This window comes from Saimiri boliviensis, chromosome 8 (genome assembly GCF_048565385.1).
Source record: "Saimiri boliviensis isolate mSaiBol1 chromosome 8, mSaiBol1.pri, whole genome shotgun sequence".
NCBI classification, from domain to species: Eukaryota; Metazoa; Chordata; class Mammalia; order Primates; family Cebidae; genus Saimiri; species Saimiri boliviensis.
This window is the reverse complement of record NC_133456.1, coordinates 56,664,903-56,692,346: the sequence shown is the minus strand read 5'-3', so window position 1 is coordinate 56,692,346 and position 27,444 is coordinate 56,664,903. Positions and strand designations below refer to the sequence as shown.

General features: G+C 43.2%; 1 protein-coding gene across 1 annotated transcript in view; it reads left to right on the top strand.

Moving 5' to 3' along the window:
* Positions 1–27,444, top strand: part of LRIG1 (leucine rich repeats and immunoglobulin like domains 1) — a 123,401-nt gene that overhangs the window by 16,232 nt on the left and 79,725 nt on the right. Inside the window, exon 2 of the mRNA XM_003940204.4 lies at positions 21,685–21,756. Within this exon, the coding sequence (XP_003940253.3) occupies positions 21,685–21,756 (72 nt within the window). The remainder of the gene's footprint in view (positions 1–21,684; positions 21,757–27,444) is intronic.

The window sequence follows — 27,444 nt, the reverse complement described above, 5'->3', positions numbered from 1 at the left end:
TATTTCCAGAATCTAGTATGAAGCCTGTGATGCATTAAATGCTCATGACAGATATCAGTGTAGATAGTGGCATTCATTCTACAGAATCCTAAACCTACTATGGAAATACTTCTGCCAGAGAGTAGAATAATTTAGGCCTCCCAGGCTTGATCTGTCTGTGTATTTCCTGAATATACTTTGCCTGTTTGGTAGCTTCCTATACCCCTCACCACCCTCCATCAAAGTCTCTAAGTGTTCAGAAACTTAGAATGGAAAGGAAGAAGCAGCAAATAGAACCAAAGTTGAAAACGGTGACAGGCTGTTTACCTGCCACATTTAGAATTGGCAGTCTTTTTAGTCCCTCTGAATTTTGGAAAAGTCCCATATGCAAGAATTGTCACTGAAGTGGCTTTGTAGTTTAAGCAGTGCATGTGAACTGTCCCCACACGGGGTCCTTGGGTGCTGCATCCCTGCTGGATTGCTGGTGGCTGTCCTTGGCAGGTGAGCCAGGCTCAGCCACTCTCCTCCGTGTTGCGTTTGGCGAGGGAGCCCGCAGTGCCCTTCCCAGCTGTTGACATGGTCTCTCATCTGCTCTTTTGCTGGAGCCGAGTTTTGGAGCCTGCTTTTCCAGAGTTGACACTGCAGGGGAGGGTGGCTTCTTCCATAGACCGAAGCTGTCTAGACACCCTTCCCCTTGTGGTTATTTTGCTCATTTTATGCTGAGCCCTCGCCAGGCAGCTGGTTTTGGTTGCTTGAGCTCTTAGTTACTTTACTTGGGCCTCTGCTTTGACAAGAAGGATGACCAGGCCAAGGTAACTTTTCTCCCTCTTTGCTGCTGGCAGAGAGAAAGATTGCTTTCCTTGACCAGAGGGAGCTGTGAGAACACTAAGGACAGGTTGCCCTGCCCTCTGTGGACCCAGCCCAAGTAACTACGTAAATTGATAGAAGCCTCTATGGCAGGAGACTTCAGGCAGATACACTTCTCAGGCTGGCCCTTTTCAGCATGGACCAGACGCGAGACGTTGGCCTCCACCCCATCCTCAGACACGCAGGATCTCCATCCGTGGCAGAGGAAGCACTGCTAACACAGCTCACACAGCTTCTCTCTGGGCAGTCTCCCAGGCATGCTAGCAAGGAGCAGTGGGAAGCTGTGTTCTGCTGGATGAGCTCGGCCTCACACGTTTCTTTTAATGGCTATTGAGGTCTTGGACTGTGACGCTGTAGGGAAGCCTTTTGTCCCTAGTGAACTAGTCTAGGCAGATTACTCTGCTGGTGGTTGTAGGGGAGGTGCTGGAGGGGGTGCTATTGACCTGTTAGCTTAGTTACTATGTTTTATTACTTTTAATTTTCTGGTGACATATGTTAGGCATTTATTGAATAAGGAAGAAAGTACAAAAGAAAAAAGAATAACTGATTTCATTATCCATTGATAAAATTATTATCATTTTGGTGTATACATTTCCAGTAATGTCTGAGGCTGAATACCTATTTCAGTTACATTTTGAAAACTCAATATCATGAATATTTTCCCTGACTTTTAACAGTTTTAAAAATATGCTATAATATTCTATAATGAATTATTACAAAACTTACTATAAAACTCATAAAATTTCCCTGATATTGGTTAGGCTTTTTGCTAAGCTTTTTTAGACATCCTTATTCATAAATGTTTAACCATTTCATTTTCCTTAGGATGAATTACTAAATCCAGATAGCCCTGAGAATGCAGATTTTTAATACTTTCAGTACCACCGCCTCTAAGAAAGAGGCCGCCAACTTGCCTGTGAACTTATGCTTGTCCCACACTCTCCCTCACAAACATTAAATGCTCTTTATTTCTGTCATCATATACCAGTTTAATGGATAGAAGTTGCCTCAGATTATTTTAATCTGCATTTCTTTGAATGATGTACTCTCAGGTATTTCATAGGGTACTCTCAGATATTTCCTTTTTGAGTTTCCATCCTCTTTTAATGCTCAGCCCAGTAAATAATCTGCTGTCCTCAACTTTGGACTTTGGGCTTGAGCACAGTACATCTCTTTGGTACTAGAGAAGCTGTGTTTCTGAGAGAGCACAGGTGTAATTGCATAGAAAACTGTGCTCTCAGCGGGCGGGTCACACACTTTGACTCTGAACCAGGACATGTTTTTGGATTCTTCTTAAACTGATGTGGACTGTGTGTTCCAGAGGGGACTGTTGAAGTGGCTCTGTGGATCCCGCATAGCGGCAGCCCTCTGCAGAGCCAGCATGCCTGTGCCCAGGCTGCCCTGTCTGGCCAGGGTGCCTGGTACCTACAGCTGGTAGGAATCAGTGCAAATTAGCATGGCTGAGAACCTTTCAGGAACAGCTTCCAGCAAATGGAAATTATTTTAAAACAAATTGATGTGGTTTTTCTGTCAAACCTACTTGGAGCATAAACAAGGTTGAATTGTAAGCTACTTCCCTTCTGCAAGCGAGCCCATGTTTAGAATGTGGCTTTCAGCAAAGTAAACATGGTCTCGAAAGTGAGTTGTCATTGTGTGCGTGTGATTTGAAAAGTAAAAGTAGTGTACTGGACCAGCATTCTCATAGATAATTGTGATAGAGTTTCAGACCATCCCTTCTTGTTTGTCTTCCTGCCACAAAGATCACTACTTCCTGTAAAGGTTTTAAAGGTAAGGAGTGATTGGGTATCGAAAGGCTTAAGGGAAAGAAATGCCAGGTCAATTTCTGTGGTGAGAGAAGCATTTTAATTTTGCCCCTTTGCCATGGGGAATATCAAAAACATCTTGTGAAACACTTAATTTCTATGTGTGTGCATGTGCATGTGAGTGTGTGTGTGTGTGTACATACACCCTCTGGTCTGTGCATCTTTGAATTCTCTGCCAATTTCCAGGTGGTTCCCCCCACCCTAGGGACAATGCCGGCTTTATTAAATTGGCCACAGCCTCTCTAGAAGGTGGAACAATGCTTTTAATGTTCTGATTATATATTAATGAACAACCAGGCCAAGGGGCACTTGCCGAAAAAGCTACAACGTGAGAAAGCCACCAATATCAGAGTGAACTTTGCACTCTGAAAGTGTGAATGATGTTGGGTGAAAGAGTTTATGGCACGAGGGTAGCAACTGGAATCTCTTTGATGTTGTGTAGCATCTTGGCCCCATTAGACGTTGGGCCCTCCTGGTTAACTACACCTTTGCTGGCGAGGGCAGTGCTGTGGTGTGGTCTGAGATGTAGAAGGACCTCAGCCACAGAGGACCAGCATACCTGTGCTGTGCAGGGGGACCATTGGCCATTTATATCTGTTTTCAATCAACTTCAACAAATTTTAATCTAACACTGAAACATATAATCTCACACCCCTGCCCTCCCAGCTTTTATTCTGGTGGGACTTTCCTGAAATTGTGTGCTATTATTCTCAAATCTGCCGGCCCCAACCATAGAAAAGGGTTATATCCTAATCTTAATCTAATTAATTTATTTTTTCCCTGTTGTGGTGACATTTCCTCCTGCGTTCTGGCTTGGTCTTAATTTTTGAATGACTGGCCACTGGGAACCCTGCTTTCCACAGCCTTATTAAATAATTTCTCGGAGAAAAGAAATACTCTTTCAAAATGCAAAGAATTTGTTTTCTGCAGGAGGGTAAACTGTAACTGAGATTTTCTGCACCTGCTGGACTCATGGATAGGGCTCGGGAGTAAGTATAGGACAATTTGGGAAGCACAAAGAAGCTGATTGGGTGTTCATTTATCTCCTAGCACATAGAGGAACAGTTATTTCTGCATATCTATGGTATAGAAATAGCTAGGTGGCATTTTCAGCCTGGAATTCTGAGAGCCTGCCAAGGCAGGCAACAGGACTTTTTTTTTTTTTTAAATAACAGCTTTATTGAGATGTGATTCAAATACCACAAAACTCATCGTTTTAAATGATAGGATTCTGGATTTTTAGTATATTCATAGAGTTGTGCAACTACTAATAATCTAGAACTTTTTCATCACCCCAAAATAAAACCCTCTACCCATCAGCACTCTCTCTGTCTATTCTTCCTTCCTCCCACCCCCTGGCAACATCTACTTTCTGTCTCTATGAATTTGTCTGTTCTGGACATTTAATATAAACAATCATGCAGTATGTGGCCTTTTCTTTTACTTATTTACTTAGTACAGTGTTTTCATGATTCTTCCAGATCGTAGCAGGTATCAGTACTCCATTAATTTTTATGGCTGAAGAATGCTCCCATCATGAGGCGAGATCATATTTTCTTTATCCGTAGTTGATGGACACTGTTTATTTCCACTTTTTGGCAATGAACAATGCTGCTGTGAACATTTGTGCATGCGTTTTTGTGGTGAATATGTTTTCACTTGAGTGTATCAACTTGGGCATATACCTAGGAATGGAATTACTGGGTCATATGGCAATTCTGTGTTTAACTTTTTGAGGCTGTGTGGACCATGTGGCACTTCCACTCACAAGGTATGAAGGTTCCCACTTCTGCACAGCCCTACTGCCACCCTGTTACCTGACTTTTTAAATTTTAGCCATCCTAGTGGATGTGTTGTATCTTCTTGTGGTTTTGATTTGCATTTCTCTAATGACTAATGACACTGAGCATCTTTTCATGTGCTTATTGACCATTTGTGTATCTTCTTTGGAGAAATGTCTATTGAGGTTCTTTGCCTGTATTTTAATTGGGTCCTTTGTCTTTTTATTATTCAGTGGTAATCAGAGCATGTTTAGAAAGTACAATTTCAGACAGCTTGGGGTATTCCCCGGTAGTGTGCTTTGTCTGTCTTCCTCAGGCGAGAAGAGCTTTTATTTTTAAGACTTTTAAAATCTTCAGGTAGAAGTGTAATGGACATTACTTACCTGATAACTTGCCCCCGTTTGGAAGCTCGACGGAAGAAGAAAATGTGGCGGGAAAGAGCACTGGTTCTTCTTGCAGTGAATCCAGACTGCAGACACTCTAGGGGAGCTTATTACATAGTGTCAGTAGGAGAGTGGGAGAATTTGCTGTTCTGTGACCTAAGGAAATTGGCAGTGCATATGCATCTGTGGAAAAGCCTGACCGTTTTCTCTGCATTTCCTCTGTTCGAGGGCAGGCCTGCTTTGCCCATGGAGCTTTGCAGCTATAAATTAGACAGAAGTGCAGTATTGAGGCTGTCCAAGTGCAGGGAAGGTAATTGCTCTGGACAGGTTTACAATAGTGAGGTGTGAAGTGCTTGGTGGAGACCAGAAGCTGGGGGAAGGGAGGATGTATTGAACTTGGGCGGCTGCAGGGTGGTGGGCTGACAGAGCTAATTGAAAACTATGGCCCCGGTGGCTTTTAATGGGAAAGGGAGCCGAGGTCTGCAGTGGTTTTCTTTAGAGCAAGAAACCAGAGGGAAAATGGCTCATTTAGCTACTCAGGGAGTTAGTACTAAATTTCTGCAGGCCTGAGTGTAGAGGGTCAGGTTTTCTGAGTTTAGTTTTTAATTTCTTACTCCTTAGTCCCATTCTAGATAAACTGACAGGAGGGTGGTGATGAGCTTGAGAAAAGGCCTTTGGGAACATGTTGAAAAAAACACTGACTCCCCACACCTCACCCTTCCAGATCCATGAGTTAGGGAGATGGTCAGCGAGCTGAATGGTCTAGACAAGTGAGATAATAATGGCATGGTAGCCTCTGTTAGTCCTCCAGTCAGAATTCAGGGTGCCAGGACCTGGGAATCTGCATTGTAAACAGCTGTTGGAGGAAATTGCTTTGGAGTCTGAAATGTGAGGGCAGACGCTGAAGGCAGTCTTACTGACCTTATTGACCTGTGTGGCCCTCCTGGCACACAGCAGGTGCTTAATAAACAGTTGTGTATTTATTTCCACACCAACTGTGAGTGACCGTTGAGTTTTCTGCCTTGACAATATCCAGGACACTGCTTTATCATGTCCCTGAAACTCCTGCCTACGCACACCTGTCGAGATAGCCATGGGTTGGCTGTTCCACACCTCTGCCCTTTGGGGTTAACTGTTATTTTCTGCCCCATTGGGGTTAACCGGGTTACTTTTCAGGACCTCCTGCATGCGCTGAAATTAGTTGTGTGTTAACAACAAAAACATAAAACTAAAAACTGGATTTATCTCCATTTATTTCCAATTCTGTGGTAGCAACTTCCAGAAAGTCCATTCAAAGTCAGGAAATAAAAGGTGTGGAGATGGTGGAGGTGATAGGATTTTCATCCTATCACCTAATAAAATGTGTGGAGATGTGCTGTGGTTAATGTGTAACCTCTTTAACAAGGCTTATGGAGATGTTGATGTGGTCTTGAAGCCATTGCAGGCCTACAAACCCAGGCTGTGTGTCATGTGTTGGTGGGAAGTCCATGGCTTTGCAGCTAACTCATACCCTCAAGGTTTAATTTTCTTTGGTCGAAACAACTGCCAACAGCTGTTTGGTAATCCTCCTATCCTGCAGCAGGCCACTCCTATCCTGTAGTGTGCCACTCAAATAGTTGCTGGAGAAGGCTTTATTAGATCACCATCTTCCCCGCTCCTCCTCCCCCTCCCCTTTCTGTAGGTGTCCCCAATATACCTATGCATAATTTTACATTTCTGGTTGTGATGATAACATCTTTAAAAATGAAAGAATGGACTTAAGTGAGATAAAGGAAGAAAGGTGGAGAGGATAAGGTTTGGGGCGAGAGGGGATTGGGCCCTCCTTTTTAGGGGATGATGGAGGTATAGAAACTGATCTTCCCCTTGTAATAAGACATCCTGGGCTGAAGTCCAGGCAGCTTGCCTCTTGGATGAAGTAATTCCAGCTCTACGTACTGCTCCATTGTGCCTTGGCATCTTTGGGGATTGTCCATTTGGAGGGGCCGGATTAGAAAAGGGAGAGCATAATCACAGTAATGTTCTAACAGCAAACTAGGATCATCTTGTCCTGTATTTTTGCCTTGCCAGAATTATCTAACTGTTCCGTCTGAGAGGCAAAATTAAGCACAGGAGTTTGGATACCGTGGAAGCCAGAGGGCAGATGACCTGGGTCATGGTGTGTCTGGCTCAACAAATAACATTTTGAAGTGCCACCTGGCCCTAATGGCAACAGCAGCCATCAGTTAAATAAACCAGCTGTTAAGTAAGAGCAAGAACAGGAGTGTTTGCGCAAACAACCTTTAAATTTTCTGATCCTTGATGAATGTTAGTTGGTTTGTGAATTATTAACTTCAGCATGTGTGAGGAAATACTGGCTGCTTAAGTATATTTTTATGTAAGAAAAAAATAAAAGTGACCACACCCTCAGCTGCTACCATTTTGGGCTTAGTTTCTGCCTGCTCTCAGGCGTATTTAAAGTAGAGGTAGGAATGCTGGCTCCTTATGGACCACATGTGTGTCATGCGTCATGGCATATCAGTTGCCATCACAATTTCGCTTCGAAGAGAATGGAAGTGTTTTGCAGCCTGCTGGGATATATATGTAAGTAGGATGGATGATCCTTACCAGGCTGCACTGAGTATCCAGAGTCCTCGTGAGGACTTTGGTAAAGATCCCAGTAGTTGGGAAGAATTCTGTGTATGGAATCAGAAAACTAGGTTTAGTGAATAATAGGAAGCTATCTTGAGAAATCTACTTAATGTCACTTAGCTAGCAACTTTTAAAGAGGTTTTGAGGTCAGTTCTTTAATGTGACCCTGGAGAGACAGCTATCTTTTCTAGTACTTTGATTTATACAGCAGTATGTCTCGCAGGAAGATGCCAGCAGATTTGACTGAGAGAGCTGCAGTGTGGCATCTTGGAAAAGAGGGATTTGAGGACTTTGAGAGAGAGGGAGAGACTTGGAGAAATCCATTTGTGAACCTGGTTTCCACAGTTGTTCTTCAGAGGTCTCTTGGACCTCTTAAAGTTGTTAGTAATGAACTGCTTATTTCTTTTGACTTTTACTTGGGAAAGAGAATTGTGATTAGGCCTTTATCTGGGGGAGAGGGGAGGCTAAGGGGGAAAGGAGTAAAGGAGGAAGAGTTGGAGAGATTTGGAGCTGGCCAGATAGGGCTATTTGAGCTTTATATACCTTTGAGCAGGCCTGCAGGCCGCATGTGGCCCCCTGAGGCCATTTATCCGCCCCCGCCACACTTCAGGAAGGGGCACCTCTTTCATTGGTGGTCAGTGAGAGGAGCACAGTATGTGGCGGCCCTCCAACGGTCTGAGGGACAGTGAACTGGCCCCCTGTGTAAAAAGTTTGGGGACGCCTGCCTTTGAGTATTGGTTGCTGGATTAATCCTGCAGTGTAAGTCACACTTAGACATGCCTAGGTGTGACTCTTGAGGTTCATTTACTTTACTATAGGGTCTAAGCTTTGCTCATTTCCAGAAAACACGCTTACCATAGGAAGGAAGAAAGCAGGTGCTCTGTTTCCCTTCCCCGCCTCTTCGTTGTCTTCAGGCGCAATGCCATTTGATATCAGCAGTTCTGAAATACATTGTACACTTTATTCCCATGCTGCAGGGATTATTGCTGACATAGACTGTGGGTCCTGCAGCCAGCCCACTGTGTATGGAAGTGGAAGAAAAGAAATTCAAGCTGTAAAAGAATCTCTGTTTTGGGGCTTTGTAGTGGGGAATTATGTGAATAACTGAATTGAAAAGGTGCCTGGTTTATCCCATCCTGAAAACCCAGGCCTTATAAATATTGACACTAGCAGTGTGACAGGCCTGCCATTTGTTTCATGCCTCTAGGAATAAACGATCTTTTCTCAGGTGCTTGTGATCTTATAAACCATCCTGATGAGTTTGTGCAGGTGCTTTTTGCACTGGTTCTTTGAATTTGAGAGTGGGTGGTTTTCTCTTTGTGCTTATGCAAGCTTAAACCTAACCAAATCTAAACCCACTTTGGCTTATCGATCCTGGTTCACTTTGCCACAGGTAAATGCATTTGTCAGCACAGTTTTGCAGAGTCATGTTTGTGTGGCCATGAGGACCAGACCTGGGATTAGAACAGCTTTTATTTACTTTGACAGTATTTAAGAACTGAATGTGGGGGAGTGAGGAAAAAGGAAAGCCCCTTTGGGGAGACTTAGCTGGAGTACAGGTTGCTTCTGATAGCTGAGTGCCTGCCTTTTCCCGCAGACTGCTCTCACTCACAATCCTTTGTTTGGTCCCCTGTATCTCAGGGCATAGAACAAAACCAGCCTAATTTCGTTAGTATGAAGTATGCAGGGATGCAAGTCATTCTCCACCCTTCTACCTTCCTACCAAAGATAGCACGTTTATTGGAGGGAAGTCATGATGGAGTCACTTGACATAGGACAGGCTAGGCAGAGACTTTGACAAACCTGCATTTGCCAAGGGAGTAATTGGTAGAACCTGGGAGATTGTGTGTTCATTATATAGCAAGTGTTAGGCTAAGTCCTAGATGTTTTCATAGGGCTGGTGCGTCAATGTAGCTGATCTTGTCCGTGTCTCATTTTGATGTCTGTGAATTGAATGGCTCTTGTCTTTCCCCAGTGCATAGAGAGGCTATGGAGTATCTAGAAGTACACATGGTATTTCTTGGATTTCTGCCTGTAACTGAAACTCCAAAAGGAGTTACTGATAATTGACTTTTGGTAAGGTGTTTAACCGTCTTTGCTGGTGATTGGCTTAAAAAAAAAATGGACTCATATTCCACAGGCACCAGTATTCATTATTTGGTTAAGATCTACTTTAGCGAGTGGAATGTACCACTAGGGTCAATCCTGTAAGACACATTCTTTGTGAGTAAATGACCTGGATCTGCAAATGGGAGTGGGATGGTGGGGGGACAGGCGTGTGGTGGGGTGATGCACCAAGCCACATTGAATGTAGATGAGGCCCGGCGCGGTAACTCATGCCTGTAATCCCGGCACTTCGGGAGGCCGAGGTGGGCAGATCACTTGAGGTCAGGAGTTCGAGACCAGCCTGGCCAACATGGTGAAACCCCGTCTCTTCCAAAAATACAAAAATTAACTGGGCGTGGTGGTGGGCACCTGTAATCCCAGCTACTCGGGAGGCTGGGACAAGAGAATCACTTGAACCAGGGAGGTGGAGGTTGCGGTGAACTGAGATCACAACATTGTGCTCCAGCCTGGGAGAGAAGAGTGAAACTCCATTTCAAAAAAAAAAAAATGTAGATGGATCTTATGGAATAGGTGAAGCATTGTTTTTAGGGACCATGGTGAATGATTTAAAAAAAAGAAAAGTGTGTTGTGCCTCAGTCATTTTCACAGCCAGTTTTCCATTTGACAGCAAAATTTTAATATGTTCAAGAATGGAAGTCGCATGTATCATCTGCTTTTTCGTGTTTGTAATTTCAGTGAAAAGGAAGTTCCATGTTTTAATAGCAGAATAGTCTGTCTACAATAATGCATGCTGAAATACTTTGTGGTTTTTAAACCTTGACTTCGTATCTTCTCAGCCATTTCAACAACCAGAACCAGGAAAATCATCACTGCCCCACGCCCCTAAACAGGGAAAATTGTGTGGTAGGTGGTCTTTTAAATTTAGAGTGTTTCACGACGTCTTAGTACTGCAGAGAGAAAAACTTAGCCTTTTGGCTTTAGCTAAGCATTTCATGACACACATAAACTTTAAGAAGCCCAACGGAAAAAGTGAACAGGACGAGATCCCAAGTCGATAAGCTAGCTAATAAAGTCAGCAACTTCACTGTGGGCCAGACAGCTGACCTTTTAAAACTGTGTGTTTTCTCTAAAATACTTAGCTAGAGATAGTCGCGTGCCTCCCTGTAATGGAGCGGATGTATTCTTGAAAAGTTGTGGGTAAATTCACTTTTCTAATTTGGCTGATGTAATACCAGGGATCTGATATCCGTGTTTGTGTGATCCACATTGTTAAGTTTTGAGGCAGCCGAGAAAGGAAGAGAGGTTAAACCTAGAAAATAATATTTGAGGATACCTTGTACTTAATCCATTTGTAATGCAGAGCATTGTGGCAAATGCAAGTAAACACGGTGTATTAGCTTTATAGATTTTGGATGCTTGGGCTTCACACAGGCACCAAGAGACCTCACAGAGACAGTAGTGAGCTGTGGGTGTCATGTCACACTGTTGAAAAATAAAGGATGTGTGTAAGTTCCAGTGGAGGCTGATAGAAGACTCCCATACTCCAGGGAACTTCTGGCATTCCAGGAAGGGTTTTCCTTATGAGAAGCTCCAGCCTGGGAAGGTAGTTACACCCACTTATGTAATTTGTCCCTTAAATTTTTTTGTGAATGGGGAATGAAGGAGATGCCAGTAACACTAAGGTAAGCTGTTGTTTGTACAGATGTATTTGTTTAAAACAAACCACTTTCATTTCCTTCTTTAAATAGGACAAATAGGCAACTTATACATTGCTCTTTTGTAACTAAAAGGGTATTTGCCTAAAATTGCCCTTCTCAATTTCTTTAAAAAACAACCACCACCACTCCTAATCACTACATGTCCAGAAGTGCGTCACCACTGAGGTGTTTTTTTTTGTTTTTGTTTTTTTTTTTAAATCTTTTGGCATACATTTCTGTAACATGAGTTTTTTGTACTAATATTTTCATTGATTGGATTATGTTAGAGAGTGAATTGTCAAAAATGAGAGTTAAAAAGGCTCAAAATGCCTGATCCTTTCCTGGTCCTAAGAAAGTCCTAGACAAGAGTGTTTACAATAGTGTGAAATGAATGACTCAGATGGGAAGGGATTTTTTTGTTTGTTTTCATGTTTTAATCTGTGTCTGTTGCACCCAGAGGAAGTAATATATTATTGGAGGTTTCAGTCTTAAAGAATCATGAGTCACTGGTATAGAATTTTCTTATCCCTTTATCCCAGTGAAATCCATGGTTGTACCTTCTGCCAGAAAGGCAGGCTTAGAATTTGGCCGCCCTGTTCTTATATTCTGGCCACCCATTTTATGGATCTGTGTTAAAATACTCTTTGATCGCAGTGTTCATCTCGGGGCCCTTAGGTGTGGGCATGTAGTGTACAAAATCACTCACCATTAAGTGAGTGATTCTCACCGTTAAGTGTAGAAGCCGTGTGTTGGAAGACGAGATTCATCACAGCATCATTTACAGATGGTGACTGTGCCAAAATTTACACAATTAAACTCTGTTGTGTGGCTCATGGCCATCAAAGAAGTTTTCATTACTAGTTTGCATCTTTCCTGTGTACTTCCGAATTCAGTGAATTTTAAAGCTGCATCACGTTTTCAGAAACACACCAGATTTTGCATTGGTGGTTTCACAGGAAGCCAGTCAATCTCCTGAAAATGGACATTTAGCAGGGGCCGGGTGGTGGAGGGGAAGATGTGGAGGGGTAAAAGTGAGGTTTTAGGAAAGGCAAACAGTAATCTGTGACCAGAGGAGCATTGGTGGACTTTACAAAGCACTGGGTGAACCTAGGATTCCAGATTTATCCACCAGGTTAATGTGACCAGAGGAGCATTGGTGGACTTTACAAAGCACTGGGTGAACCTAGGATTCCAGATTTATCCACCAGGTTAATGTGACCAGAGGAGCATTGGTGGACTTTACAAAGCACTGGGTGAACCTAGGATTCCAGATTTATCCACCAGGTTAATGTGTCCTCTTTTCCACTTTTACCTATCCCTTATTTCCTGTCCCTTTTACCTGACTTGTTTTCACTATTTCAGAAGCAAAAGTCTCCATTTTCTGCTGCAGTAGAGTGTAGTTTTCATTTACGAGAACCCTCTGCCATTCTTTAACTGAGAGAACCTCTGAGCTTTACCTCTGGCTGCCCTCCATCTGCACTGTGCCCTCCGTCTGGCTGGTTGGGATGGATGAGCCTTTGCTCTCCCTGTAGCAGCTGGGGTGGCAGGCTGTCAGGGCACCTGGGGGAAGAGATCAGTGGGAGCAGGGAGCACCTGGCTCCGAGGTTCCAACCCCTCTCTGTTCTGCAGAATGACTGGGCTCCCAGGAGGTAGAGATTCAACTCTGTTACTGGATGGGGTGAGGCTGGGGTGGGGAGGGGGCTATTGTGCAGGTGATGAGTTTGGAAAGTCTCCCATAGAGCCTAAGGACTATGTGAAAGGGTGAATTTGTGTGTGTGTGTGTGTGTGTGTGTGTGTGTGTGTGTGTAGATGATAAAGTAGAGAATAGGTGATCCCCAGTGACCAGACTTCTGAGTCCTCCCCATTTCCAAGCCTCTGCAAAGCATTTCTCTAATAGAGCCAAATGGTGGCTGTAGGCACCTCTTCCCTCCTGGGGTGGCCATGGTGATGTTCCCTTTGTAGCGGGTCTGTGGAAGGGTCAGCCTCTGGCAGCAGCTATTCCCGGCCCAGATTCCTTTTGCTTGTAAAGTCCCCACCAACTGCCAAGCTGGTGTGTCGGAGCACCTCCTCTTAATTAAATTAATTAATCTTTAGGGGTTAATGGTGCACATACCATATTAACAAGGGACTATTATGGGAAATTTGTGGGCTTTCCCCAGTACTAAACTGCTCTAAGCATGAGACTGCTTAAAGTACAGTAAAGTAAAGCAAAACAAAACAAAACCTGTTATAACTAATTACTTTGTTTCTTTTTGGCCAAACTAAGATTTTTAGTAGGAAAATCCTGGAATCTCCCATTTTAAGGGGAGTAGTATAGAAGGCAAATGCTAACTGCCTTCAGTGATGATGAGAAAACAAATTGGGCCTCTTGATTATCTAGTTCAGAACTTTTAAGTAGATCAACAAGGAGATATTTTGTTCTTATGGAAATTAACTTTAATGGTCCTATAGATTAATGTTCGTGAGGGACCTGGCACTTAGGTTTGCTAAGGTTTATGTAACCCTTGACTTAACTGACTGGTGGGTTGTGGGCCTGGCAGCATGGGGCTGTTCTTCTCGACTTTGCCCTAAAACCATTTCTGTCTTGCCCTTTCCTTTCTCGGAGGTCCTGACTTCTTGGCCTTTTTGTTTGCTTATTTTACTCCATGCCCTCCATTCCTTATTTTACTTTTCTGGCCTCATTTCCCAGGACTCTTCCTCAAAAAAACATGCTCTTCTTCTAGGCTTAGCTGAAGTCTTGCATTTTCAATAAACCTTTCTCATTACAACTGATCTTTCCTGCTCTGGATGCCATCTGGACTTCATTCTTGTTATCCGTACTAGGGACAACAAACTCAGATCTCACAGCGACCAGGAAGATACTGCCAGTGAGTAAAGAGGGCCTGGGTGAGACAGTAAGGAGTGGTGAGGTCTGTGGTCATTGGAATGCTTGCTAAATGCAGGTAGTTGATCGTTTCTATTAGGAATGCTGGCCCAGTGATTATTTTCAAGAAAAGCTGAGACTCTTAGTTTTTGGTGAAAACTTTCAGATGCTGTTCAGTCAGAAACAAGCAGGTTTCCCTGCAGCCCAGCTTTGTACCCACAAACTACCAGTTTGTAACTACTGATCTACCATTGCAGAATGCTTGCATTAGGAGAGCTGTAGTTATTTGGTCAGGATTCTTTTTTTTTTTTTTTTTTTTGGTAGGGACAGCATCTCACTATGTTGCCCAGACTGGTCTCAAACTCCTGGTCTAAAGCGATTCCCGACTTTAGCTTCCCAGAGTGCTGGGATTATAGGCATGAGCCACCACACCCAGCCAGGCATCTTAACTTGACCAGTAGGTTGTAAACCACTTCAGATCACAGACTAGATCTTATCCTAATTTGTTACCAGTTTATCAAAGTGCAGTATACCTTGTAGACAAACAATAAATATGTGTCAAATTTGACATTTGTTGGGTGCTAGAGGGAAAAGATGTAGACTTGTACTCAAATTAGCTACAGACCAGGATGACGTGTGAACTAGTAAGGTCAGGAAGCACATATAAGAACCTTATGGGATTACGGAAGCAGGCATGAGTTTCTTCTGTCAGTTAATGTCATAGGTGTTAGACTTCAGAGGCCTATACTGATTATTATAGCTGATTTTAAGGAATACAAATAAACAATGAGTCTGAGTTCATATATGGCTGTATATATAGTATCTCCTATTTTGAGTCACCTTTAGGTTACCCTCATTTGCATAGATAATGGTCTATGTAAAATTTTCAAAAATGGAAGTAACTGTTACTCATTACTGACTTTGTGAAATGCAACTGCCCATAAGCTTACAAAATGAGCTATTTGTATCATGTTGAGATCTGCGTGATTTTTTTCATTTGATTATATGAAGAGTATGTTCTTTTGCCAAGCCCCTGTGTAGGGAATATGTGGCTGCTTAGCTGACTGAAGAGAGAAAGCAGCCAGTGCAGAAGCTTCTCCTGAGTGGAAATCCTTGGATAGGATTCTAGAGGAATGATTCCAGTTCAAGATGCAATTTTGTCATTTTAATATAAGCCTTTAATGTGTATTATCCGCTTGTTCAGTTGTGGTTTTTGGTTAACAAGGGGAAAGCATCACAATAGACAAAAAGATAAGAACATCTAATATTCTAGGATTTAAACAGAGTCTTATTCTTATAAAACCTTACAACATGGTAACATAATGTGGTGATTTCATTGGAACTTGATGTGTACTGTGTAATTCCTCAGAAAGTAAAAATGCATTAGAAACATCTTAAAAGCTTAAAGGATTAAATAACTTAAACATCGTTGCATGTTCTTCCTCATTCGCACAGGGTGAAATTTTGAAAGGACCGATCACCTTTTTCCAGTTAGTCCAAAGCAGGCAATTTTTTTAACAAGTGGCAGACAGTGCAAGTTCTGAGGTTGAGAAAGAGATGAATGGCGAGAGCCCACTGTTCCTAGGCCAGAACCGGGTGCCCACTGGTGCTCAGAAGTTGGGTTGTTGGATTGCCTCACGCTTTCTTTCCAGCTGTATTAGGCAGTTTAGCAAACATCTGAAAGCTTAAAGTATGCAAAATTCTGTGACATTCGGGAGTCCAGACAGAGTTGAGTAATGGGAAATAGGCTAGCCTGGAAACCAAACCGAGTATGAAAACCTCATTCTTCAGGGAACGCTTGTCACAGATTTAGGACCAATTCCTTCTTCCACTTTGAATTATTCTGTTAATGTTGAAAAACAGAGCCGTGGGTTGTGCTCCTCTTCACAGTGAGAGACTTTGTGTTCATCAGTGGTCTGTGAGCAGTGCTTGCTTTTAGGGATGAAGTGATAATTCTGTTGTCTAACGAAATGGGGTTATTTCCTCACCACAGCTCACTCAAAAGTAAACAGAACTTTTTAATCCCTCAACTTCCAAGGGGTCAATGAATTACTGTTCACCAGCTTTGAATAGCGTTTGCCAAGTTTGTAATATGTGGTTCTGGTTGCAATCCAGGAAGGTGCTGGTCAGATTACAAAAATACCGATTAAGCCTATAGAATTATACTCTGAGGGAAGTTTTTATTAAGAGTGTCTTTCTCCTGACTTCAGTTTTTGAAGTCCCTTTCCCCTGTTGGGGTAGTTCATAACTTTTTGTGGGCTTAAAGGGCTTGTGTTAATACCCATGTTGTCCCCCACCACATCTTTTTACATAGTTCTTGAGTTATTGGGTAACTCAGATTTATTTTTTTGATTCAAGTGTCTTCTGTAGGTGACATTTTACTTGAAGTGTTTGAGGATTGTTTCATGATTTAGACATATTTGTTGATTATTTTGTATTTTAGATACAGCACAGTTTAATAGAAATTTCAGTGCTGATAGAAATAACCCCTGTCTGCATTCTGCATTTTGATAGCCACTAGCCACACGGGACTGTTGAACGCTTGAAATACAGCTAGTGTGACCAAGGAACTGAATTCCTAATTTTATGTAATTTTAATTTCATTTAAATACAAATGTAAATAGCCACATGGCTAGTGGCTACTCAGTCGGACAGGACAGGTTTTAGATGATGGTGGGGATTTTGCAGCTATCGGAAGACTTTAGCTCTTCAGATTCCTTGGGTTTGTGGCAGGGGGGCTTGTCAGGAAACACGCCCAGTGAGCAGACTATCGTCGTGCACTGTTAAACAGTTTGCTTTTCAGATGCCTGGGTAAAACTTGAGCTCTTCTCTGCAGAGGTGCCTCTTGTGTGTTCTGCAAACGGTGGGCCGAACGGTCATCTTTCAGCAGATTAGCTGAAAGAATATCTATTGCTGGGTTCAGTTGTTCAGGGATCTGTGCACCCTTTGTGCAAGAACAGGGAAAATTTGTGTTATGACAATGGCTGACAAAATGTTTAATTAAAGCTGCAATTGGCAGTAACTAAATTCTCTGAGGCTTCTTTCCTTTCCTCTTTGCTACTGAAAGGTGCAGAAACGCTTTTGACAGCATCTGTCCTACTGACAGATGAATTGTTTTGACAGGAGAATCTGAAACCTTCAACTGAAGACACATTCAGATGTCAGGCCTGGTACAGGGCGATCGTGTTCATAGAAATAAGTGAGATACTTTAGATGTGTGTGCATGTCAGCTGCCACCTGAAAGAAAGGCCTCATTAAAGGTTTTCACTGATTAACCCTTTGATTGTTCTTGGAATCTCAGATGGGAATTCATACTCCTTTCTGCAGAGCTGTTGGGCTAAGTGTGTTTCCTTAATTATTGATAAATGAGTGTTGTCTGTAAGCAGTGAAAGGACCTGAAAAAACTTTGTTTAAAAAATTTTTTTAATTTGGGGGAAAAAAATGCCAATGTTGATAACAACATTAGTCACAAAAGCCAAAGGGAGGAACAACCTGAATGCCCTCTGTGATGAATGGATGCGCACAATGTGGTATATACATACATTGGAATATTAGCCTTAAAAAGAAATGAAATTCTGCCAGATGCAGTGGTTCAGTCCCGTAATCCCATCATTTTGGAGGCTGACGTGGGAGGATTGCTTCAGGCCAGGAGTTCAAGACTAACCCGGACAACAACATAGCAAGATCCCCATTTCTACTAAAAAATAAAATTTGGCCAAATGTGGTGGGACTACACCTGTAGTCCCAGCTACTTGGGAGGCAGAAACAGGAGGATCACTTCAGCCCAAGAGTTTGAGACTGCAGTCAGCTATGATTGCACCACTGTACTCCAGCCTGGGTGACAGAGTGAGACCCTGTCTCTTAAAAAAAAAAAATGAAATTCTGACACATGTGACAACATGGATGAATCTTGGAGACGTTATGTTAAGTGAATTAAGCTAGTCACGAAAGGACAAATATTCTATGATTCTACCAACATGAGGTACCTAGAGTAGTCAGATTCTTAGAGACAGAAGTAGAATGGTGGTTGCCAGGGGCTAGGACAAAGGGGCATGAGGAGCTGGTGTTTAATGAGTACAGTCTTTCAGTCTGGGATGTTGAAAAAGTTCTCAAGTTCTGGAGATGGACACAACCATGTGATGGCTGCACAACAGTGTGAAGGTACTCGGTGCCACTGAATAGTACACTTAAGAATAGTGACAAAGGCACATTTTATGTTGTATGTATTTTACCACATTAAAAAAAATTATGCTCAGGCCAGGTGTGGTGGCTCACATCTGTAAACCTAGTACTTTGGGAGGCCAAGGTGGGTAGATCACCTGAGGTTAGGAGTTTAAAACCAGCCTGGCCAACATGGTGAAACCCTGTTTCTATGGAAAAAAAAAAAAAAAAAAAAAAGCCTAGTGTGGTGGCTGGCATCTGTAATCCCAGCTACTCTGGAGGTTGAAGCAGAATTGGTTAAACCTAGGACGCAGATGTTGCAGTGAGCCAAGATCATGCCACTGTATTCCAGCTTGGGCGACAGAGCCAGACTAGTCCTCTCCGTCCAAAAAATTTATGCTCAGAGTTTGTCTCCTTGAATTGGGCCAACAAGAAAGTGTCTCTGAAGATTTTATTTCCTGTTGTAGTTCCTTGGGGAAAATGTAGTAAATATTTTTCTCATTTCTTAGTCAACCTATTGAGGGTCCACAGCTCTGGCTCCACTCCTCAGTCCCTTATTCCTGGACTTAAAAACCGGAAGGGCCTGTTGACCACAGCAGAAAGGGACATGAGCCTCGGTGGCTGTCTTCTGTTTCGCCAGCAGGTTCTGTGAGAGGAGATTCACCCTTTCTGGGCAGCACCCTAACACTTGCATGTTGATAGGTGGCTTTTCTAGTTCACTGAAACTCTAAAAGTCGCCGCATTCCGGCTGACCCTGTGAGAACTTTCGTTTCCACTTCTGAGTGTCTCATCTGTGTTGCTGCTTGTTGGCATCTCAGTGTTAAGCCCTGATACTGCTAGGCTTCTTTATTGTGTTGGAATGGAAGACGCTTTGCTCAAGTAGCCTTATCTAAAAAGCAAAATTTGTATAACATTTTTGAAATGTAAATACATTTTGCCTGCTCTTTAAGGGAAAGACAAACCCAAGGGTGTCGTGACTTAAATGGTTTTATACCAAGTTGCTGAAGACTTGTGGACACTTGCTGGGTGGGAAATGAGGGAAGTGATCTCATTTCAGATAGTCCCAAACACAGCCATCAGTTTAATTGTGTTAAGACCTGGTGAGCCCTAGCTCCACCCGGGCCTTATGTGTAAGCCAGAAACACACTGTTACCTTTGAAACTAATGGCTTCAAGTGTCAGTGGCCCAGATCAGAGGCGAAAACTGGCGGTCCACGAGCCAAATGTGGCCTGCAGATACGTGAAATCTTTTTTTTTTTTTTTTTCTTTTTAAGTAATAAAGCAACCCTGGATGGGCCAAACAAATCATGAATTCAGATCATGAGCCTCTCTGGAAAGCTGAGATTACACTGGCCCTTGTTTCAGGGAACAAGAAGCAAATGCCCCTTTGGGTGGGCGGCAGACGCTTCCGTGTCAGCTTTGTTACACACCGGTTGGGCTCACCAGTGTGTCCTCTAAGCTCTTGCCTTTGTGGTTTCTGAGTCTTTCTCTCATATCTCTTCCAGCTTCAGAGCTCCTGTTACCTATAGTGATACAAAAATTACAGTCATTGTAAAGTCACAGTATCTTTACACTAAGAAACAATATTTCCATCCCCCTTTATACTATAATCTGCTCAAAACAGAAGAAAATTTCAGTCTGTTCAGTCTTTTTTCTTTTTTCTTTCTTTTTTTTTTTTAAAGACAGGGTTTCACCATGTTGGCCGGGGATGGTCTTGATCTCCTGACCTTGTGATCCACCCACCTCAGCCTCCCAAAGTGCTGGGTTTACAGGCGTGAGCCACTGCACCCAGCCTTGTTCAGTCCCTTTTTTGATGTGGAGGAGTTCTCTCAATTTGTGAATTGGTTGGGATTTCTGGATACCCACTAATAAATACCCCCAGGGATAGACAAGCTCAAACTTGAGTTCAATATGTGGTTTAAAGCACCACCACCTTCAATCTTGATGGTAGCATAATCTCTGGACAAATTGCTTTTAATTCAGGCTGTACCATGAATACAGAAGTACCATTAGTTTCAAGTGTAGTTGGACTTTTATTTAGATGAATGATGTCTCTGAGTTCACAGGGAAATGGCTCTCAGCTCTAGGTTAGTATTGATTGAAATGTCTCTGGAGTAAGTTTAAAAGATTGTTGCAACGTACATGACACTTTCCGAGACTGGAAACTTTAAACTCAAAGTTAGTCGTACTGTTAATTGGCAGTAATGTCAGTGGAATTAATAGCTGAGGTGAAAAATGTTAACCTCTTTGGCAAACACAGGGCTGGGTAGACTTTGGAGGTACCGAAAGATTACTTTCTGTGCAAAGGAAGTTAGGGCCCATTTGGATCACATATTTGTGGCTTCTGTTCCTGAAAGATGAAGCTGGTCTGGTTGGGATTGTGGTTACCTAACGGAATAGTGTCCAGCTTGCTCTTTTTCGGCCTCTAAGGGTATGGCTGGGTTATACAGCAGGGATGTAATTCTGAACCATTGTCACAGACGCTGTCATCTTGAGAAAGCTGCTTACCTGAGGCTTTCCCTGCCTTTGGTTAACACCAACAAGAATTTCCAACAACTAACTGGCCCTTTTTTCCTGTGTGACTGTTCCTCCTAGTTTATTCAGTGAAGGTGGGGAATACTGTGTTCATAAGTAGCCTTATGATTTAGGATCTTACAGTGTTCACTTTCTAAACACTCACTTGAACTTTGACTTTTTGTCTGTGCAATTTTTTAGTCTTAAGCTCTTGTGTAGACCAAGGTTTCTCAGCCTCTGAATACTAGGTTTGACACTTAGGGCTGGGCAGGTCTCTGTTGTGCAGGGTTGCCTGTGCATTGTAACAGCATCCTTGGCTTTTATCCACCAGATGCCAGTAACACCCCCAACTCTTTGCCACCAGTTGCGACAACCAGAAATGTCTCCAGACATTGCTAAGTGTCCTCTGGGGGGCAAAATCATCCCTGGTTGAGAGCCATTGGTTTAGACAATGAAGGGTTTCTTTTCTTTTTCCCTTTTCTCATTTACTACTGCTTGATGTTGATGCTAAGGAAAACATTAATTTTAAAAAATGCCATTAAGAATAGCCTTGGACTTGATATGGTGCAAAGCATTTGGACCAGGACACTTTAATGTAGGTAGAGGACTGGCTCACCTTAGAATTTCTTTCAAAGTTGCTGAATAGTGAAATGATATTGATTGAAATTCATTTGGATTTAGCCAACCTCGGGTCATTTGGTTTTTCACAGAGTTGCTTGTAGTGCCATATTAATGGATGTAGGTGGAGAAAGGGGTATGTCTGTGAATCTCAGTATCAATACGGATACTTGACACATGATCATGGGGTGGGGGCTAGGATTTTGAGGGTTGGGGAGACAGGAGAAGAGGAGATTTCTGAATCTTGGGTATGATGCCTAGTGTTGATTCCATTTTTTTTTTTCTCTCTCTCTCTCTCTACCAGAAACCTGAGTTACAACAGACTCTCTGAGATTGACCCTGCTGGTTTTGAGGACTTGCTGAATCTACAGGAAGTGTGAGTCTTCCCCAAACCTCTGGCGGGTGGAAGGATGGAGAGCTGTTTGGGAAAATCCTCTCGTACTGATTGCAGCATCGCCTACTCCCCTAGATCTGCAGTCCAAACTTGTAGGAAGAAACTTTTGTGTATGGGCTCTGTTGACGAATTCTACTCCTGCTTATCTCTCCCTTACTGTAGGCTCTCTCTTCCTAGGCTGTCGGTGAAGGGTGTGTTGCAGTTCAGTAGGCGTAGAGCTCCTGGAAATCCTGGGCGCATATTGGGTGTATAGCAGAGTCCTTCCATTGTGGGAAGCCTTGTAACAGCAGTGCCACACCTGGGCTGGTACTTTCTCACCGTTCCTGGGGAGGTTGAGCAGCCCACTTAACAGTGGCATGTGATGCCAGCCCACCTCTATTTCCCAGGAAGTAAAATTATAGAAGGATAGACAATAGAGGCTTACCTGTTCGCCTCCACTGCCACACAGAGCAAGGCATGACTGCCTTTGGAGCTCTAGGCTTGCTGTCCCTTGCAGTGTCTTTTAAATCAGCCTGCAATCTTTTCTTCCTTTTAATGTAAAGAACTCTGTTTTTGATGTGGATATTAGGATTATCAGGAATTTCAGTTCCATGGAGACTTTACAGAAACCTTCACGTATGTGCAGTATACATACTGTAGAAAAATTGGCCACTATATAAATGTATGAAGAATGGAAATCACCAGTGTTCTTACCCAGACATACCTATTGTGAATACCTAGTAAAAACTATTGCGTGTGCATATGCAATTTTAGGATCAAACTGTACATTATGGTTTTATATCAGCCTTTCTTATCCTTATATAAGATACTTTATCATGTAAACTAAAATTTTTTGAATGTCTGCTTTTAGTGTTTTTATTTGTTTTTTTGTTTGTTTGTTTTTTTGGGGCAGAGTTTTGCTCTTCTTGCCCAGGCTGGAGTGCAATGGCATGATCTCGGGTCATCGCAACCTCCACCACCCGGGTTCATGCCGTTCTCCTGCCTCAGCCTCCCAAGTAGCCGAGATTACAGGCATGTGCCACCACGCCCAGCTAATTTTGCATTTTTTAGTGGAGACGGGGTTTCTCCATGTTGGTCAGCCTGGTCTTAAACTCCTGACCTCAGGTAATCTGCCTGCCTTGGCCTCCTAAAGTGCTGGGATTATAGGCGTGAGCCACCATGCCTGGCCCTGTTTTAGTTTTTGTGTAAAACTACTATACATAGTACGTATGGATATTCCATATATTATCTACCCAGTACTTATTTTATTAGACATCATTAGGTAAGTTTTTCAGACATTTTTGTTGTAAGTAACTGATAAAAGTCTTATTTATTAATATTATTATTATTTTAGACAGGGTTTCACTCTGTGGCCCAGGCTAGAGTGCAGTGGTGTGATCTTAGCTCACTGCAGCCTCTGCCTCCTGGGTTCAAGCGATTCTCAAGGCTTAGCCTCCTGAGTCGCTGGGACTACAGGTCCCAGCGGACCTGTATGTGCCACCACATCCAGCTATTTTTTTAGTAGAGATGGGGTTCTGCCACGTTGGTCAGGCTGGTCTCAAACTCCTGACCTCGAATGATCTGCCTGCCTTGGCCTCCCAAAGTGCTGGGATTGGGATTACAGGCGTGGGCCACTGCACTTGGGCTTACTTGTTATTCTTTGATTCCATTATTGATGACATATCTAAATAAACTCTAATTTCATCAGCTGGTACAATTCGCAAAATATGTGCATTCCGTACCCTCATCTCCAAATTCTCCAGCTTGGCATTTATAATTTCTGCATCTGTTTAAAAATGGTGTAGGCCTCCAGAGTTAAAGAAGCATCAGAGCAGGAAAGGGCCTTGGAAATGCTTTCTCCAGCACTTTCATTCTCCCAGAGGATCAGTGAGCCCCTAGCAGGGGAAAGGAAGTTTGAAGTGGGTCACTGTGTTAGTTTGCTAAGGCTGCTGCCGTAACAAACAATTAGCACAGGCTGGGTGCCTTAAACAGCAGAATTTCATCTTCTCACAGTCTGGAAGCAGGAACTCCAAGATCAAGGTATGGCAGGTTTGGTTTCTTCCAAGGCCTTTTACGTGGTCTCTCCTCTATATGCATGAATGATGTCTCTTGTATTTGTTTAGATTTCTTCTTATAAAGACACCAGTCATTGCATCAGGGACCATCCATATGGCCTTATTTAACCTTAATCACGTCTTTAAAGGCCTGTCTCCAAATGCAGTCACATTCTGAGGTGCCGCGAGTTAGAGCTTCAACACACGAACTCTAGGGGAACTCAGTTCAGCCTGTCGTAGTCACCCAGATGATAAACTCAGTCCATCATGGAACTGGTTAGGTTTGTAACCCAGTGCTTTCCCTGATCCAAGCTGTCTTTAATGCTTGTGGTTAGAATAGATTCAAATTCTATGTGTATCTCTAAACCTAGTGGTTTCTAATAGGATTGAGGAATTCTCTCTAGCATCATTCAGGCTTTCAGTGAACACTTACTCGAGCATCTGCTCTGTCCAGGAGCTGCTCTGGGTGCTGGGGCTATAGGAATGAAGAAGACACTAATAAGGATGGGACAGGGGAGGGACAAGTGAGATACCCAACACAGGCAAAACTTATGGGGACACCAAAGACTCAGCAGTCAATATAAAGGATATTTTGATATAGCATTTTGAAAGTCAAAATGAATGCCAAACAACAACAACAACAACAATGCCAATATAAAAAGCTTAGATCAAGATAGGATTAGTAATACTGATTCCTTTCCTTTTGCCTCTGGTTCCAGGATGGCTTGACAAGGCACTGTTGCTATTTTTGTCTTGATTGAAACTTTTCATATTTTGTTCATCATGAATTTTGTTTTGTATTCATTTTGCTATTTTAAAAATACTTGATTAATATATTCTTTGTCCTAGTGACTGGGTTTTTGACTGTCCCTTAAATTTTGTGCCCCTCCCCACCCAATTCCAGTCCTGCAGACAAACCTCTCCTCTCACTGAGTTTATATTAAGTTGAAGGAAGCCATGGACTGAATAGGGAAACCAGTAAGACTACTAGAGATTAGTGGTAGCGGGGAAATAGAACAGAGTAATATGGGATTGTTTTTTGTATGCAGAATTTTGGAGGCATGATAATGGAAATACAGTGGTCCGGAGGGTCATGACTGAGCAGGTGTGAATGATGAGGACAGAGAGCACTGCAAGTACAAGGCCTCAAGAAAGGAACAGGCTGAGGGCCACTGTGCCTGGGCAGGGGTATGTGGCCAGGTGCTAGTTAGATCCTTTTATGGTTTCAACCATCAGTGAGCCCTGTCCATCAGGGGCAGGCATGGTATACGCTCTGGTGAGCATTTTCAGTGTTGTTCTAACTCCCTGTTCCCCTTGTTCCTTGGCCAGACAGGCTTTCACCTTTCATTTGGTTTGGCCCCCGTGATTTGCAGAGGCTTTATTCAGTACTTCTTAGAGTTTATGTCCCACCCAGTTCTAGAACTGAGCACTTCCACCATCCTTCATTTTAGATACTGGTTATGAGTTTTAAAAATATATTTCTTGCTTAGGAACAGTCACAGTAATTATAGCAGTGTGCTAATAAACCTTGGGGAATATGACATCACTTAACCCTAATACCAACTCTGTGATATAAAATTTATTTATTGTTACTATTGTTTTTGTGACAGAGTTTCACTCTTGGCTCCCAGGCTGGAGTGCAATGGCACGATCTTGAGTCACTGCAACCTTCGCCTCCTTGGTTCAAGTGATTCTCCTGCCTCAGCCTCCTGAGTAGCTGGGATTATAGGTGCCCGCAACCACGCCCAACTAATTTTTATATTTTAAATAGAGATGAGCTTTTACCATGTTGACCAGGCCGGTCTCAAACTCCTGACCTCAGGTGATCTGCCTGCCTCAGCCTCCCAAAGTGCTAGGTTTACAAGCATGAACCATCTTGCCCAGCCTGATATCAAACATTCCTTCCTCTCCCCCCCACCCCCCCGCCAGCCTTTCCTGGGGTATTGCTCTGTCACCCAGGCTACAGTGCAGTGGCATAATCTCAGCTCACTGCAACCTCCACCTCCTGGATTCAAGTGATTCTCATGCCTCGGCCTCTCAGGTAGCTGGGATTACAGATGTGCACTACCACGCTCAGCTAATTTTTGTATTTTTAGTAGAGATGGGATTTCGCCTTGTTGGCCAGGCTGGTCTTGAACTCTTGCCTCATGTAATCCTTCCACCTTGGCCTCTCAATGTGCTAGGATTACAGGCTTGAGCCCCTGAACCCAGCCCATTAAAACATTTTCTTTGTAAGCATGTTCCCAGCTGGGTGCAGAGGGATCACTTGAGCCCAGGAATTTGAGACCAGTCTGAGCAACAAATTGATGCCCTGTCTCTACAAAAAATTAGCCGGACGTGGTGGCCCATGCCTGCAGTCCAGGTTCTTGGGAGGCTGAGGCTGGGAGATTGCTTGAGCCCAGGAGGTTGAGGCTTCAGTGAGCCACATTTGCACCATGTGCTCCAGCCAACAGAGCAAGGCCTGGTCTCTGAAGAAAATGTAAGAATAACAAAAGGAATTTATCTGTTTTTCAGAAGAGGAAATAGATACTTAGAAAAGTTAGAGAAACTTCACAGTGTCACATGGTTGGTAAAGCTGAGAGTTGAACTCAAAACCGGTGCTAACATTGAAGCTGCACTACCTTAAATTTCCACATCCTTCACCTTAACCCTCATAGTCAACTGAAGATGAAAAGGAACTGAAGCATGGGATTTGGCTGAAATTGCCTTGGTGAGTGGTAGAACTTGACCCATGCTCTCCAGTATAATCCTGGTCCACACACTCTGTGGCAACAATACCTTCTGAGTGTCGAGGGTGTTAAGATAGAAGTCATCTCTTAGGGATTCAGTATGATACAGTGGGAAAAACTCATTTTGGTAGCAAACAGACTTATGTTTGAGTTCTGGTTCTGCCCCTTACTAGAGTCCTGAGACTCTGCACAAGTTACTTAGTGCCTCAGGGTTTCCTTTCTTCCTTCTGTAACATTAATGTCTTAACACATTTCGATGTTGTTATGATTATTAAGATGACACACAGGGCCTTGCACATGGGAGAGGCTCGTTGAATTTGTATGGCTTTTCTCTCCTGCTACTTTTGGAACTGCACAGTCCTCCAAGCTGGGTGCATTGTTTAGAAACAAATCTTTGCAGGCTGACAGGTTGAACGTCTTACCATTGTGGTGGCCTCTTGTCCCTAGTGTCACTCCCGGTTCTGTGGGATGCATGAGACGAATTCCCTGGTGCCTAGAACTGTAGAACTTCTCACTGATAAAGACCCAGACCTTTCCCTAAGGGAATTCTAATAAGTCGTGGAGATAGAAAGAGGCAGTCAGCTGTGAGGGGTGGGGAGGTAGGGAAGGATATTGAAGAAAGGAAAAAAACAATCATAGCTGACATGCTATTGCTTCAAAATTAACCACTCTCCAGCATTGCCTGGGCTGTCAGCTCTCCTAAACCCTGCAGAGCCTTCGGTCTGGAGCCCTCAGTGAGAATGGAGCCACAGGCTGGCAGAACAGCAGGCAGTGGTTTAGCAGTGGTTTTATTCTGGAGGCCTCAGAACCACATGACATTGTAGGCTGGCTGGAGAGAGAAGACGAGGCCCCTGGAGGGCATGAGGACACTTGGGCAGCTGTGTCCAAGCCACACAGTCTTCACTGCC